We start from the raw sequence: 15,808 nt of genomic DNA on the forward strand, positions 1-15,808 counted from the left end.
ATGCATATAAATGAGATTATATTTGTGTATAACACAGGCTGATTTTTTTTCAATATTGCCATTGTTAACATTTTTAAATCTCTTTTAAAAATATGACAAAACTTCGTTTGACTTTAACAGAGACAAAATTCTCAACCTAGGTATTATCTGTAGCCATGAAACACTGAGAAAAAAAATTATTAAGAGCAAACTGAAAAATGTTTGTTTTGCTTTTCACCTTTCTTAGACTTGCTTCAGCCCTTAGTTTTCTGGCCCACTTTTGCCCTTACTTGCCTTTTATCCAAGCAGTATATCCAAAATGAGACACATAGTCCATATGAGTAGCATAGTTAGGATCTATTTACTATTTTTATTTCATAGATAATTGTCCATGCTTAGACAGGTTAGCTACACTGCACAGTAAGTTTAGCACAGTCATTTGATATTTATCATTACAGCACTGTATTTTCTTTTGGTGCCTCAAGCAATTAAGCCATGTGCCCATCTTCTGCTGGAACCCTATAGCAATTATTAATCTCTTGCCATTGTCTTGGGTTTTCTCCTTGTGACCCTTTCAGTTCTGCAATCCAGGAAGCTATCTTGGCAGTAACAGGGAAGATATCTAATGGTTAGAACGTGTTTCAGAGCTTTAAAAATAGTCGGACTGTAGCCTAATTGGACTTTTTTTAAGGCCCATTAGTAAATCCAGAATATGTGATTCTTAATACCTCACTAGCTGACACTTCCTTACCAGAGACCTTATTGCTAAGATTCCAAACAGCACTGAAATGGTTGAAATTAAAATTCACTTAAAAAAATATCTAATATTCCACTTAAGCTGCTGTACCAATATTACAGAATCAGATAAAAGTCAAAAGACTGTGTCCAAAAATTCTAAATGTCAGATTTCCATAAGCAGTGCATTCCCTTTGAAAAAGTGTCACATGTTCACAGCTGGAATACTTTGGAGTCTTTTTTTTTTTTTTTTTTTTTTAGGAAGATCAATATGCTCCTTGCCTCTTTCTTCTGGAGTGACAATAGAGAGGAGGAGCAGTCCACCAACATTTCTGGGGAAAAGTTCAGTTCCACTGTAGTTAAAGAGTTTCTCACAGTGGTCTTTGGCTATGGAGGTCAGCTGAAGAACAAGGAAGCCTTCAGTGAAGCCAAGGTGACCTTGGATCAGTCACAACCTGACAGAAAACAGGTTCCTCTGCCCTTAAGAACTTTTTCTCAGGAGTCAGCTAATAACTCAATTAGATAGCATGCAGACCCTCACTGAACGGAGGAAATTTTGGTGGGCTGAAGTAAATATGAGCCATGTTTGTGAATGCAGTGGAGCCAGGAATTCCCCCACAGTACTCCTCTAAAGGATATATAAGGATCTGGATGAGAAAGGCTGTGAAGATCTTCAATTTGACCAGCTGAAGAAATAATTCGTCTCCTAGGACTACCTGTCACGTCTAATATGAATACATAAATGATCAGACCTTGGAAACACTGAATTAAGGTACACCATCTGTAGAGCTGAGTCTTGCATTCCTGAAGAGGTGCTGCTCATTCTTCATCAAATTAAGTCTTCCCCAGGAATACGACCCACTGAGTCCTGGCAAACTGCATTTACTTTTCATGCTCCAAACTAACTTGGCAATCTTGTATCTAAGGTAAAACATAAATATGTAACAGCAGCTCATTACAAAGACCAGCAGTATGCTTCACACAACTTATGGCAAGTTCTATGCAAAGAAAGCAACATCTGTCCATCCATTCCCTCCCTCTTTCTTGGTCGACTGGTTACTAACTGGACAAAGCTCCTCACTTACGGGAAGCGAGATAGGAATAGACTGGAAAGAGGGTGTTAAAAGGCAACAGTCAGCTGTGGTTTTTTATTTTGTTGCCCACTTGAAATCAGAAATCCCTAGGCAGTTTTATCCTGCACTGTAATGCAGAGGCTGTCTGGAGGGGAAAGATGACAGTATGATTCCTCATGGGCTGCATGCTTCTGTTCAAAGCTGTGACGTGAGCATCCCACATGTCTAGCAGAGTGTTGGTGCTGGAGACATATGGAGGTGTCCATCTTCCAGGTGTTTGGAGCAGAAATGTCCATGGGGAAGGCTCTGGTGCAGCTCTTTCAAAGAGTACTTATTACCTTTCCCCTTCATTCCCTGCTCCCTTTTTATTGCAGTGTTTCAGACTCAGACCCCCAGATCAAAACAGTATTTTACAGCTTGGTACCAAAGCCTCAGATTGCAGATACTAATTATCAGGACGTCCTCTGTGGGAAGCAAGGATTTGGCAGGACAACTGAAGTCCTCTTTTCCTCTCTCATTTCCCACACTGTACAGCGTGCTGGATTGCTTCTTGGTTTCTCTCTGGGAGGTGATAAATCTGAGCTTTGCTGTCGAGGTTAGGCAGCTAGTAAAGATACCCGGTGCTGTTGGTATCCTCCTCTACACCCTGTCCCATTGTCACACTGCTAATGATGTGGTTTGGGAATGAAAGAGGGTAAGAAAAACACCCAACAGGACTCCTTGTAAAGAAAAAGGAATACAAGGTCGACGAGACCTTTCCTTTTGCACGACAGCTGAAGGGGTTTGCAACAGCACTGGGCAGGCATGAGTTTTCCAGCTTCACTCGGAGGGGCTGTCCAGCTACAGGTTCCTGTTTGCAGGGGAGAAGCAACCTTTTAAGTCCAGAGTTTGGCTCCCTCCGTTGTCATCCACCTCTGGTTCAAGATCTCGCCACCTCAGTGACTGGCTTGGTGGGCACCCGCCGCCCTGGCAGGCTGAGTAGCGCTGTCGGTGCTCGGGACACCCCCAAGGGAGGTGGAAAAACTAAAATGAGAGGAGGGAAAGAGCTCTCCCAGGCTTCTTCCAGGCTCTGGGAAGACACACGGCGGAGAGTGATAGAGGCTGTGCCCCAGGAGGCAGCGCGGGCGGCAGGGCAGGCAGCGCGGGCAGCGCGGGCAGCGCAGGCACCCCAGCAGAGGCAGGCAGCAGCGTGGGCAGTGCGGACAGTGCGGGTAGCGCAGGCAGCCCGGGCAGGGAAGGCAGCACAAAGGCAGGCAGCGCGGGCAGGGCGGGCAGAGCAGGCAGCGCGGGCAGCGCAAGGCAGATCGTGCCGCCCGCGGAGGGTTCTGATTCATAACCCCGCTCAGAGGAGAAGATGGGACGCCGCTAAACTCCCCTTTCTCCCTCCTCCCTCCCCCCCTCGCCAAGCAAGCCCCCCCTCTCCTCCACCTCCTCTGCTCTTTCCCTCTCCCCAAGCAGTGAGGCTCGGACAGTGCTCGGCTCCAGCGCTTTATTTTAAGATGATCGGCCAAGGTCTTTGCAGATAGATTTTATCTGAAGTTAAATACCAGGCACTGGCCGCTCCCTCTCCAATAAGTCATTTTTAATAGAGACAAATCGCCCTGGACGCCCCGGAGCGCCGGTGCCGCCGCTCCTGCCCGCCCCCCCCGCCGAAGGCGAGCGGGCAGCCCGGGCAGCTCCTTCCTCCCGTAAGTGTCCTGCTCGGCGGAGCCGGAGCGCGGCCGTGTGCGGAGAAGGGGAGGCAAAGGGGGGAGAGCCTGCCAGCCGCCCCGCCGCTCTGACAGTGCCTGCGCCGGATGCACAGCGGCCGCGGGACACCCCGGTGCGGAGCGCGGCGAGGAGATGCGCAGGGGCGGCGGGCTGCGCCGCGGCGCTCAGCCCCTCTAGGCTCGCCCATGGAGCCCTCCGCGGAGCCCCAGCCACCGTCGGACCCCCCACGCCGTACGTATCCCCGCCGCGCCCCCCCCCCGCGGCTGCGGCGCTGTCCGCGGGGAGCGGGGGGCGGAGGAGGGCTGGGGCCGGGGATGGGGGTCCGCACCCGTCGGGGCGCCCCGGGGCACGGCTCCGGCCCGGGGCAAGGCACTGAGCTCCTTAGGAGCGGTTGAGGGAGGTGGGCGCGTGTAGGGGTAGGCAAAACCTGCTAGGGGGTCCCGGAGGCGAAGCTTTTAGCCCGGACTTTGAGCGCCCGGGAGCATTCTGGAGCCCCGATCCCAGCGTCTCCTTCCCTTTCTCCCCGCTCCGCTCCCCAGCGTTCTGCCGGGGCTCCGCGGCCAACTGCGGGGCGGCTGCCACCCGTTCCCCGACGAGTGCACGCAGGCAGGCGAGCGGGCGGGCAGGGCAGGGCAGGGCTGTTGGTGGCACCCCCGGCCCGTCCCAGCTCACACCACGGGGATCTTGCGCCCTGTAAAAGGACTGAGCACCGGGAGCGCTGCCTACAGGCACTCTGCAGCCAGCCCGGACCTTGGCGATCACTTTGCTCTGATGCTGGATTAACTCGATTTTAATCGGTTTTTGTTTCCCCCACCCCCATCCACACACCCCATCTCCTCCTTCTCTCCCGCCCCCCCTTCCCTACACACCTCTCTTCTACCCGTGTCTCAAGCCTAACCTTGTCTTGTGGTCATGGGGTCTATAATTTCATTTTTGTCTAGGCTGGTGAGAGCTCTGCTTGTTCTGTAAAGTGGATGTCAGGTGGATCTATGTTCTGGAAGGAACAAAGAGGCAGCGAAGGCAGCGCGGGGGAAGTTTGAGCGGCGAGGATGCAGGCTGTGTACTGGTACGCGGTCCTTCTGCTGCAACCCACCCTCTACCTGGTGAGTGCCACCGGTCCTTCGCATGGACCGGGGAGGGGGGAGCTCGGCGGGAATGAGGGCACCAGACTGATGGAGAACGAACAAACTCACTACAACTACCGGTGCCCCTCAGCCTCCCCTGCCCCGTGCTCCTGGGGTCAAGCCGGGGCCGGGCAGGAGGCGCGGGGCTCGGCCAGGAGCTGTCGGAGGGGATAGCAGGTGGAAGTTCTCCTCCTCGGGGAAGGGGCGCGCCGCCGGGACAGAGCAGGGTCGCGGGTCCCGGGCCGGGTCTCCCGCTGCCACCTCCTGGGCCGGGTCCCCCGTGCCTGCGGAAGCACCGGAGCACCACTGCGGAGCTGCCCGCCCAGGTTGTGGGCTGGAGGCAACTTCTTGCCCTCTGCTCCCTCCTGAGAGTGGGAGCCCCTCGGGACGGAGACGCCCCCCAACCCGACCCCCCTGTTATGCCATTACGGGCGGCGCGGTAGAGGCGTGCGGACACTCGGGGCCGAGCGCAGCTCGTATTTTCCGCGTGAAGTGTCATTGACTTTCGTAGCACACCTCCTTTAAGATTACCGGGGGAACACGAGTAAACAGCGGCGTCATCTTCTGAAACACACACTTTATTCCCTCTGCGATTCGAGGCACAAAAACAAGTCAGGCTGCTCGTACCCTCGCTCTCCTGCGACGCGTTAAGCGGCCAAACGCTTGGCCGGAGCCCGTCCCCGTGGCGGCGGAGGAGAGAGAAGCTGCTCTTCCAGGAGCGCTGCCTGAGAGAAGGACTCCGGCACCAGTGCCGAGGCGGGCGACGGTTCGGCTTCGGCTCCGATTCGGGATACGGCTCCGGCTCCGCGGCCGCAGGGCGCTGCCTGCGCCGCCGCTCCCTGCGCTGGCGCGGAGGCACCGCCTGGGGGCGCTGCGGGGCAACGCTGCGCGGCAGCGCGCAGCCGAGCTCCTGGCAGCCAATCCCGCGCGGGTCGGGGCGGGGCGGTGCGGGCGGCGCGCAGCGCACACCGCGGCCGCGCAGCGCAGGGGGCCGCGTTCGGCCCGGCCCGGCCCGGCTCGGCTCGGCTCGGTCTGTCCCGCCCGACGTGGGTCCCGCCTGTTGGCCCTGCCCTCTCCGGGCGGTGCCACCTCTGCCGCGAGCGGCTCTCCTCCTCGCGAATTTTATAGCCGGGGGTGGGTGGGGAGAAGCGGGGAGAAAAGTGCGTGGCAAATAATCTATCAAAAAGCCGGAGCGAGATCGATACGTCGTGTTAAATTTTAAATGTGTTTGCTGGCAGTTAAACTGCTCTCGACTCATTACAGCAACAGAGCTGGATTTATTCTAATGCGCTGCAGTCTGAACAACAAGCGCATTAATTCTCCTTTAATTGTAAACTGGGAGCATTTGAAAACCATTCAGTGTGCAAATTATGCTGATTCAATTACCGTTTAGTTACAGACTTCATTACCTGAGTGCTTTTTTTCTTTTTTCTTTTTTTTTTTTTTTTTCCGAGAGCTTGGCATTGCAGAGACAGTTTTCCCTCAAAAAAAAAAAAAAAAAAAAAAAAAAAATCCCAAAACAAACAGCGAAACATTATAAAAAAAAAAAAAAGGAAAAAAAGAAAAATTCATGAAAGACAAGCTAGGGGGTGGGGACGTGCTCTTTGGCTGGGCTGTGTCTTCTGCCAAAACCCTCTCTGGCGGGGGGACAGAAGGGGGGGGAGCCGAGTTGGGGGAGCGGAATCCAAAGGATTTCCCTGTCTGACTCGATTCTTCTTTCAGAGTCAGTATTTCCAGCTTTTATGCCTGTCTCTCCCTATTCTCTGCCTTCTGGGAGGGACTCTGAAAGTTTTCATTAGGCCATCGCATGATGATAAACTGTTTACAAGCATCGAAGCATGAATTTTGATTAAAACTTTAATCCGGTGCCACAAACCAGCAAGGTGCAGCACTTAGTTGTGCCTTTCCATGTATGCACATTGCTCTGTTTGAACTAGGACGATTGTAATTAGGAATTAAATTTTCACTACCCGACCTGCTAGGAAGGCTGAACGAAATGACAGCACAAACAGCTTCCTGTAGAGTTTTTTAAAAAATCTTTTTTTGAGAGAGAGAGGTAATAAAAGAGGGGAGAGGGAAAGTAGTGGATGTTTCCCCTTCACCTGGAGCAGGCAGTCGGTATTCAGAGATAGTAAACAGCCACAGCCAGGCTGGGCTGCCTCCAAGTTACTCATTACACACGCTGGTTTGTAATTTCTCTTCACCCAGCAAACCACTGCTCCTTCTTTCTGCTCCTTCTTTTTTTTTTTTTTTCTTAAATTTTTTTTTCCTTGCCACCCACCTCCACAAGCCTTTTCCCAAACCTTTTCCTAATGAAGTATTGGGAAAAATGCTTCTGCTCCCTCTGCCCCCTCCCCTCTTTATAATACAGCTATATGCCACCCAGCCTTATTGCCTGAAATTTATAGAGGTCACGGCCGACCAGAACGAGTAGGAATTTTGCTGGAGTAAAGATGGTTCGCCGTAGTATGTTTATTGATAAGAACATTAGTTAACCTCTACGAGAAATACATTTTCTCCTTGTTTCGAGCTGTGCAGTATATTGAAAATGTTATATTTCATTTGATGTGGAAATGCATTTTCTTTGGCCTAAACGGATAACTTAGTACTTACTTGGTAGAATTAGGGGTAAACATTTAAAGGTTTGCAGTTATTTTGTTTCTTCAGGTTTAGAGAGCTGCAGAAAGTATTCAAACAGCTACACTCGGTCTTATTTACCACGAGACTACACCGCCACCCTTTCAAAAGCATCTTACTCCTATTCTAATGGATGATGTTTTCTTAACTAAGTGCTGTGCTGAGCTCAAAGTCGCCATTAGAAAAGTGTGTAAATATTAAAAAAACACCCGGAGACCCTAGACTCTTCTAGGCTTGACACCATTCTCTTAATGCAAACCTTCTTGTTTAATTCCTGCCTAGCTGCTGGTGAATTTCCAGTCCGACACTACAGCACAATAAAACGCCAGGATTTTTTTTTTTTTTTTTTTTTTTTTTTTTTTTTTTTTTCCCCTGGGTGAAAGTAACATGCTGTAGAAGTGACTAGAAAAAGCGCGGGCTGCTTGCAAAGACGGCAAGAACCTTAAGTAGTTATTTCTCAACGGACAGGTCGAGGATGGCCCAAAAGGAGGAGGCAGATCGTTTCCGCACCAGCTGCTCAGGAGTCCCCTCGGTGCGGGTGGGGACCGGCCCGCTGCTGGCCGGCAGTTCCCGGCGGCCGCGGACGCTCGCCCCGTCCTGCCGCTCGCCGGCCGCCGGCCAGATCCTGCGCACCCCTCCGACAAACCCACGGCACTGGGCTGCAAAATGCCTTGCAGACTGCAGGATTTACACCCCCGAAATATTCACAGGCTCTGCCTTCGTATGGTCTAGGGGAAACTTCCCGCATGGTACAAGCAACGAATGGTAACTCGCGCCTGTTTTGCTGGGATCACCCCGGCTTGAAGAGACTTTCTCTCACTGCTTTAGGTTCTCCGCTACCCGGAGTAGCGGGTATGGAACTAAAACCAGCCGGAGTTTTGCTCTGCATGCTGCTAGGCTAAGGATCCGTCCCCCCTCAGCATCCCCCGGCTTGTCGTCTTTTCCCAGCAAAGTGCTTCTTCACCGGTGGGTTTGTAAATTAGGATACACACCGCTGCTGACTGGCAGAGTTTTAACTCTGTGTAGATTTTAAACAGCGTAAGAGCAAATGCGGGGAGCGGGGGGGAAGTGATTTTTCACCTCTTTCTCCTCCTGTGAAGAGCACTGCGAGAAGGGTGTTTGGCGGGGGGGTGGGGTAGGTCTCCGTGCCGCGCCTCTTCCAAGTACACCTGGGGTGTTGCCGGGGCACCTCGTTTTACAGGGCGGTGGCTGTGGCAGAGGGTCTTGGAAACAGTCTGCCAACCTTCTCCCCGTGCGGGGCTGGGATTTTAAGGTCTCTTCCACGTCGTCACTGTAGTTTGGGGGCCTCCTGACAGCCGAGAGGACCTTTCCTGCAAAAAAATGTCGTGAATAATAGAGGTTTAAAATTGTCCTCAGAGGTGGCACACTTGATACGGTGTTTGCTGAAGGGGCAAACAGGGGGTTAGTGGCTCCAGAGTTTGTGTACATTTAATTTCGCTCCGTGTCGCACTGTTTGAGGTCATTTCACCTCTGTTAATGAAAGCTATTGAGGACGTGAAGCGATACCACGTGGCGGGGCAGATAAGCTGATTTTTTCTCTGTTGTTCTTTCTTTTTAAAGATAATTGCTGATTGTCTCCTACTTTGTCGTGGGAAGGAAAAAACAAAAAACAAACCACAGAAACAAACCTCTATAGGCAGAGAAGATATATGCATTCAGTATTGCTTTTCGCCCCCCCCTAAATAAGCGATTTCTTGCCATTTTCAATTTGACGTCGAAGGAGGGGAGAGGGGCAGAGCGCTTGACGCGGAGGGACAGAAGTGACTTTAAGCGGGTGAGTTTATGTAGCCTTGAGACGATCCTGCTCCCTCTTCCTAAAGAAGTTCGAGACAAGCTTTCGAGGTGATGTAGGGGGAATAATTACCCTTTCGGAAGGTAAGGCACGGTACCAGTAACCGAACTCGGATCTCGTATGGGCGAAACAAACTTCTTTGCGCTCTAGTTATTTTTTTGTTAAGCGGAGGATGGTGCAATCTTCTCGGGGCTTTCTTCCTTCCTAACCACCAGGGACCTGTGCTAGAAGTTTTTACAAGGGGTTTTCCCGCAAACAAATTTATTTTTCCTGGTACTTAGCACACATTATTTTCACTTCTTAAATCGCTGGAGAGTGCAGACTGGAACCGATTTCATCTTTTAGGGAGGCAACTGAGTGTAACCCAATATCCTCGTTTCTCTTGGACTAGCCAAATCTTTCAAGTCTGTACCAAGAGGTATCCATTTTAAGCTCTTTAATATTTCCTTGCATTTCTAACCCACCATTTTAATTAACAAAAAGCCAATTTCCCAGTCGTCTTGGAAAGTGCAGTGAAGCAGGCTAAGAAACAAATTGCTCGGAATAGCCAGCATTTGGAGAAAATGAATGTATGAGCCATCCTTCCCCCCCTGGGATTGGCTTCTGTTCTCCCGATTGGACCTGGGTGAAGTTATGCTGTGATTTATCAGATAGTTTAACTCCCAACTCTCTCTTCTTGTAAGTCAGCATTAAACCACCTCCTGGGTGCTTTGTAAATACAGCTTTAGCATTTTTTTTTCCATGCAGCAGATTGACATGTTGACGATTCTACTTTAAGGAACGTGACAATAAAGTGGAAAACCAAAGGCTGGCAAGCACTTCATCAAGGATAAAAAGGTTCTGCTGTAAGGATGTCACTCAATTTATTGTGAAAGTCGAATGAATTACGTTTTAATGAAAGTGCTCCCCAGATGAATATTACCAGCAATTTCCTGAGTTGGCTCTGTCAGATTGATATGAGGAAATGCCAACCCATATCAAAAAAGATCTCCAGTCTCAATTACTATGCAAGCTTTCGAAGAGCTCCTTTTTATTGATATGATATATATTGGCGGGTTCTCAATGCTGTGGAAACTGCTCTCTGTTAAACAGGACAGCATATTTCCCAGTTTATTGTTTAACCCTACATTTTTCTGGCTGTTGTTTAGACTTCTGCGGGTGACCTTGTTTTGGAGGGGAAACAGCCTCTTATCCTCTTTCCCTTTCTGTGACCTAGAGAGACCAAAATTGTGTGTCTGGCAGAGACCAGGGGCGATGCTCTCTGCAGGAGGTTTGTTCAGCCTGGCTGGAGAAATCGGAAGGTCAAGAGAAATAACTTGTCTGAGACAATGGCATTGGATCCCCTAAATTTCAGAGTATTTCTAGGAGACAGTCCCGAGTACGGTAATATTTGTTATGACTAGCAATCCCAGTATTCCCGCCCTCTCTTCCTCATTCCTCTAGGGCTTCTTCGGGCAAATTAGAAATTCACTAAGCCTGCGAAGAGAGAGAAAAGCTCTTATGTAGCCTCATCTACATAAGAACTGACTTTGTGAGAGGCTTTTGTGTTCTATTTTAACTACTTTGACACCCGTCGCTGCTTAGGAATACAGCTTCTTCTCCCATAATCCATCTTGCTGGGTTTGTTTGTGATTAAAGGAGGGATTCAGTCAGCTTTCTTCTACTACTACCCACTTATATTTCAATTTTTAAGTCGAAGAAGAGAGAGAAAGAAAGGCATTGAAGGACAACAGGGAGACGCTGGGTGCTCCTCAGCGGGACGGGTACGTGGGCACCTTCACACGTGGAGCTGCACTCCATGAATGAAGCATTAAAGAGGAAGCAGAAACAGCTTGTTCTTATCATATGTCGGGTTAGTGTGGGTTCCCACTCCGGTGTTCGCTATTGGAGATCCGCGTCTAAAACTTTCAGCGGCGCACGATTAGTCCACGGGATTTTTTTATTTTTATTTTTTAAAATGTGGTTCTTTCCCCCTCTGTCGGAGATGCTGAACATTTCCAGCTGCGGAAGGCTAGAGCCAGCGCTGAGAGGAGACTGGATAAGGGTTGGCGGAGGGACTGTGACTGTGAGGTGCCCTGACCCGCAGCTGCCCCCGGCCCGGGGCTGCCTCTCCCCTTTCCCCCCCCCCCACTTAGCGCCGGCGCCGAGTTAGCGCCGTGCAGCACCCTGGAGAGATCCTGGGGCGGACCGGACCGGGCGACAGCACCGCGGACAGAGCCCGGTCCCGGTCCCGCCCCCGCGGCTGGGCAACGCCCGGCACCGCGCCGGCCCGCGGAAACTCCCGTCATTGACTCCCTGTCCCGGGCTAGACAATATTTTGGGCCATTGCTACTCAGACCTCATCCCGAAACTCGCTTTGGACTTGGGGTTTGGCTGCTTGCGTTAGTTTTCCTGAAGGAAAAAGAAGATGGTCCTGGAAGCAGAGTGATGTATTTAATGCTGACTGACTTTTAATGGCAAAGCAGATGCATTAGTTTCTAGGGTAAAGGTGGCCAGAGAATCAATATGTGAGTGTGGAAGAGAACAGGGATGGGATCTTGGATATAATAATCTAAGATCCATGACAGGATGAGTCTGGGGATCAGGAAAGTTTTCTGGAATGCTTGGGGTTGTCTCATTCCATCCCAGGACCACAGCACCTTTTAGAGAGAGACCAGAGACATCCGATGGTGCTGGGGTCAAAATGCATCATAGGACACTGCTGGCACTGAGGTGTGAAAGCAGGGAATGATTAATTAATAACGACACTTCCCAGCCCTGGGTCACGGCAAGAGTGGCTCTCAGATATAGTTGATGGGATTTTTGGTTGAGTGGCCTCTGAGGCACCTGAGAAAGGCAGCCAGCTCTCAGTTCCTCCACTTGCTTGCGTCCTGACAACCAGGGCTCTAGATATCTCTCAGCTCCCTCCTTACTTTCAAGAGGAGATAATCACAGGAAAGTGCCTCCACTGCTGTAAATCCCCACTCACTATTGACAGAGCTGTCCTCTAGAGGCCTGCTCCCTGAAAAACACTTGTCAATGAAACACTGACTTTTGACAAGACAGGTAGAAGTGAATGACTGATGGAGTGTCCTTCAATAAAGGAATGTGATGGGGATTGACTGGGCTGAGAGGAAAAGCAACCCACAATCCTTACCAGTCCTCCAGACAAACCCATAAGCCTTTTATTCCTGGTCCATATTGTCCCATGAATATCAGTAGTGATTGTGATGCTTTTGCTAGATGTGAACATTTTCCAGTCCCTTTTGATTACACTGTGTCCTCGTGCATGGTGCCTGGAAACTGTATTGTCTGCTTCAGAGATACTGCTTTTATCTTCCAAATGCCATGCTCATTAATGTCAGTGTCTTGCAGTCCAAATAGTGACAAATGTCTTGGAGATGTTCATCTGCCTTGCATACTGCATCCATCTCTCTGAGTGCCCTCCCTGTCTTTTCTTCTCCAAGGAACAGCTTAGGAATATTTTCTTCCTTCCCTCCTGTGTCTGCTGTGAAATTCTTTCACCACTAGTTGGCCTTTGTCCTGTATATTTATGTGTTAGTTTTGCCAGTGTCCTCTGGGGTGTTACCTCTCCTGTTAATCTTTTTCACCACTCTGATGCTAGGCTGATTAGTGCAAAGAAAGATAATCTACTCTTTCCACAACTGTAGATTGTTGAAGTGGGAGACACCAGACTTTTTTCTGCTTTCTGGGAACCTACCAAATGATACTAGTGCTCCGTTTTCCTCATATTTATTTTTCTAGTTAAAACTTAAGCAAAAAATAAAGAAAAAAGAGTCTGATTGTTTCCTTGTGTGCTTAGCTTGGTTGTTTCTTACTGTGTGTGCTTGTGATTGCTGTTTGGTGGGTTCTTTTGTTTGGTTATTTTTCCTGGACTTTTGAAAAACTGATAAATAAAATATGTCTGCATTATTTCTTTATATATTCCCTTAGACATTTGGTGGTAGATGGACAGGATATTGAGGCAGCAGAACTGAAAGTAAAAGCTATACCAGGAAAGAAATGATCCAATATCTATATTATATTTACATTACTTATTTTGAAAGAAAACTAGAGCAGTGTAGCATCCTTGGTTGAAAAACAGAAGTTGCTACTTACCTTCCTAGTTAAAGCATCTGATGTTTTGATCCAGAAGCCCTGAAGTCAGTGAGGATTTCTAATAATTGCAGTAGTTTTTGATCTGACCCTTTGAGTAATATTCTTCTGCCTGATACTGCATGCCTATGTCAGAAATAACATCAGTAATATTACAACTGATTATTGACCAGCATGTTTTATGTCTGTCTATCCCTGCCCCCTGCAGCATTACATGGGAGTGAATTTTTGCTGGCGCAGTGTTTCCAGTTTCCTGCATTTGTCTTAGAGGTGCATATGAGCCACCAGGAAAAAAAAAAAAAAAAAAAAAAGACACATTCTAGCCATATATTGAGGGAACTACTGAAGATTGAAGTCTCCTATACAGCAGATCCTATAGCCTGAACTTTCAGTGTTATACAAGATAGGATTCCTATGTAAATCAATGGTTTATTGGTACAAAGAGGACAGATTCTGTCTACTGCTGATGATTAAGTAGACCATTTCTCTCACTGAGGATTGCTTGTCATTATTCAGATGCCACTTCAAATTGGAAGTGTAATTGACATCTCTTAAACATATTTAACTCATGGCATTTCTGTTATGTATAGATCAGATTACCTGCACCATGATATTTATCTGCATACTCATTTTATAAGCCATTTTTGATTGAACTTTAGAAGAACAATTCTTCTGTTAGGCTATTTTGTCAAGAAATGTTGTCAGAGGCCTTCAGGTATATAAAACTGCTTATACAAAATTAATGGACTGCTTTTTATATTTAGAACCTCATCCATAGCATCTGAGGTCTTGCAGAAGAAGGTAAGGACTTAAAATAGGAATAATATTAAAGCTGTGTCCTTGTGGTTGTTGCACAGTCAATCACAATATTGTAAAATATTTATCTGTTTAAAATCAGAATGTTAGTCTGTAATTTGACTCTAATTTAGAGTAATTTCTGTTATCACATTCTGCAGCTACTCTGTATTGCATACAGAGTTGTTTCTTAATGTTTATGTGGGTATTGCCTTACACCTTGAGAAAGATTTGTAAGCAATATTGCTAGCTAAAACACAGCGATAACAGGGTAGCTTTGAGGAGGACTATTGCTGAGTGAACAGATCTTTAAAGAGCAGGGAAATAAAAAGGATTACAAATACAGAGATGTGACATGAAAGATGTGCATAATAGATAGTACCTCAAAACCTTCAGTGTTAAAAAAGAGAGATTCCATCCTGCTTCCTTCATCTGCAGTGGATATTACCTTAACAAGGCCCACAATTTTATGTGCTTATGTATTTCTTCTCCCTGCCTCCACATTCAATCCTATTTCCTTAATTGAGTTGCTTGTAGTAGATGGTAGTGTAGTACATGTTGCAAACAGAGGTGTAAGTGTATGGCCCTTTCGTAATATTGCTTTATAATATCAAAATTTTAAAGTGAGCAAGGAACAATGTTGTCTGGGCCTTTGATAAGACAGTGCTCTGTGGCAATCATCTGCTGTACCTTCAGTTTCTTTCTACTCAACCAAAGGGTGACTACATCTTATTATGTGGTTGTACTCCCTTTGTGAGCAGCTCTGCTGGCTCTACTCACACTAGTTGTTGGAATAAGATACTATCCCACAGAATTACAAATATATTAGACTGTAGCTTGTGTTTGCATCTTAAATGTGCAGAATATTTGCTAGCTAGAGCAGACTGTGAGTCTAGGAAAAGTTATTGGGTGGATTAACAGATTGTAATGATATGGTTCAGTTTTCAGTGTAATGCAATCCAAATGAATATGGAAATGTGTGAGTAAGTGCATTAGAGGAGGTGCAGTGCTGCTTTTATTCTTCACAATTTACAGAATATTCTGAAATTAAGGGGTTGTAGCAGACATTTCAGAGTAGTGGCAATGGTTTGTAACTACTTTTTAGAAGCAAACACAAGCTAATCTGAAGTCATGACAGTCGCTTGCATCAGCTTCAGTGCTTCACTGAACTAGGACCAAACCAAAATTAATGCAGTGTAGTTACTGAATTTCTGCTTTTGGGATACAGAATTCACACATTCACATATTAGTATCTTCATAAATGTTACAAAATAATATTTTTGCCAAAAAACTTGCTGAATTTATATCTGGGATACTTAGGTTCTATCACAGTGTTATGCTTATAAACCAGCATTACACTATGCACTATCCCATATACTCAACATATTTTATTTTTATTATTTTATAGTGAAAATGATCAATTCATTATTGATTAATAGTTACTTTTTTGTTTAATTCTGAAACTTTGGAATGATGATTTATGACATTCTATGTATGGATTCAGCATCTGTAGAAATAGTCTGCAAGAAATCTATTTTAGCTAAATATGAAAGCTTTTCAAATAGATTATTAATTTTTTTTCTGGTAATCATCTTTTTGAAATAAATAGACTCTATTATTGTTTGGCAGAATTATAAAGAGATGCAAATGGTGGCATATCTGAGAAAGCCATGTGTGGCCTGAAGTATTATAGCAATGCTTTAGATTTGACATCTAACTGCTGGTGGTGTACATTTTTTTGCACACCACTGCAGTTTTTTTTTCCTCTCAGAAGAAACATGTATGTAAATGATGACAATGTAAGGTATTCTTCCACACCTACTTATGTGTTGATTCAAGGCTAGTTA

General features: G+C 47.3%; 1 protein-coding gene across 1 annotated transcript in view; it reads left to right on the forward strand.

Annotated features, from left to right (window-relative positions):
- Positions 1-3,298: 3,298 nt before the first annotated feature.
- The window catches only part of NXPH1 (neurexophilin 1), a 138,048-nt gene continuing 125,538 nt past the window's right edge, over positions 3,299-15,808 (forward strand). Inside the window, exons 1-2 of the mRNA XM_030445521.1 lie at positions 3,299-3,475; positions 4,439-4,600. Of these exons, the coding sequence (XP_030301381.1) occupies positions 4,547-4,600 (54 nt within the window). The 5' untranslated portion in view covers positions 3,299-3,475; positions 4,439-4,546. The remainder of the gene's footprint in view (positions 3,476-4,438; positions 4,601-15,808) is intronic.

Source organism: Calypte anna, chromosome 2, assembly GCF_003957555.1.
Source record: "Calypte anna isolate BGI_N300 chromosome 2, bCalAnn1_v1.p, whole genome shotgun sequence".
Lineage (NCBI taxonomy): Eukaryota > Metazoa > Chordata > Aves > Apodiformes > Trochilidae > Calypte > Calypte anna.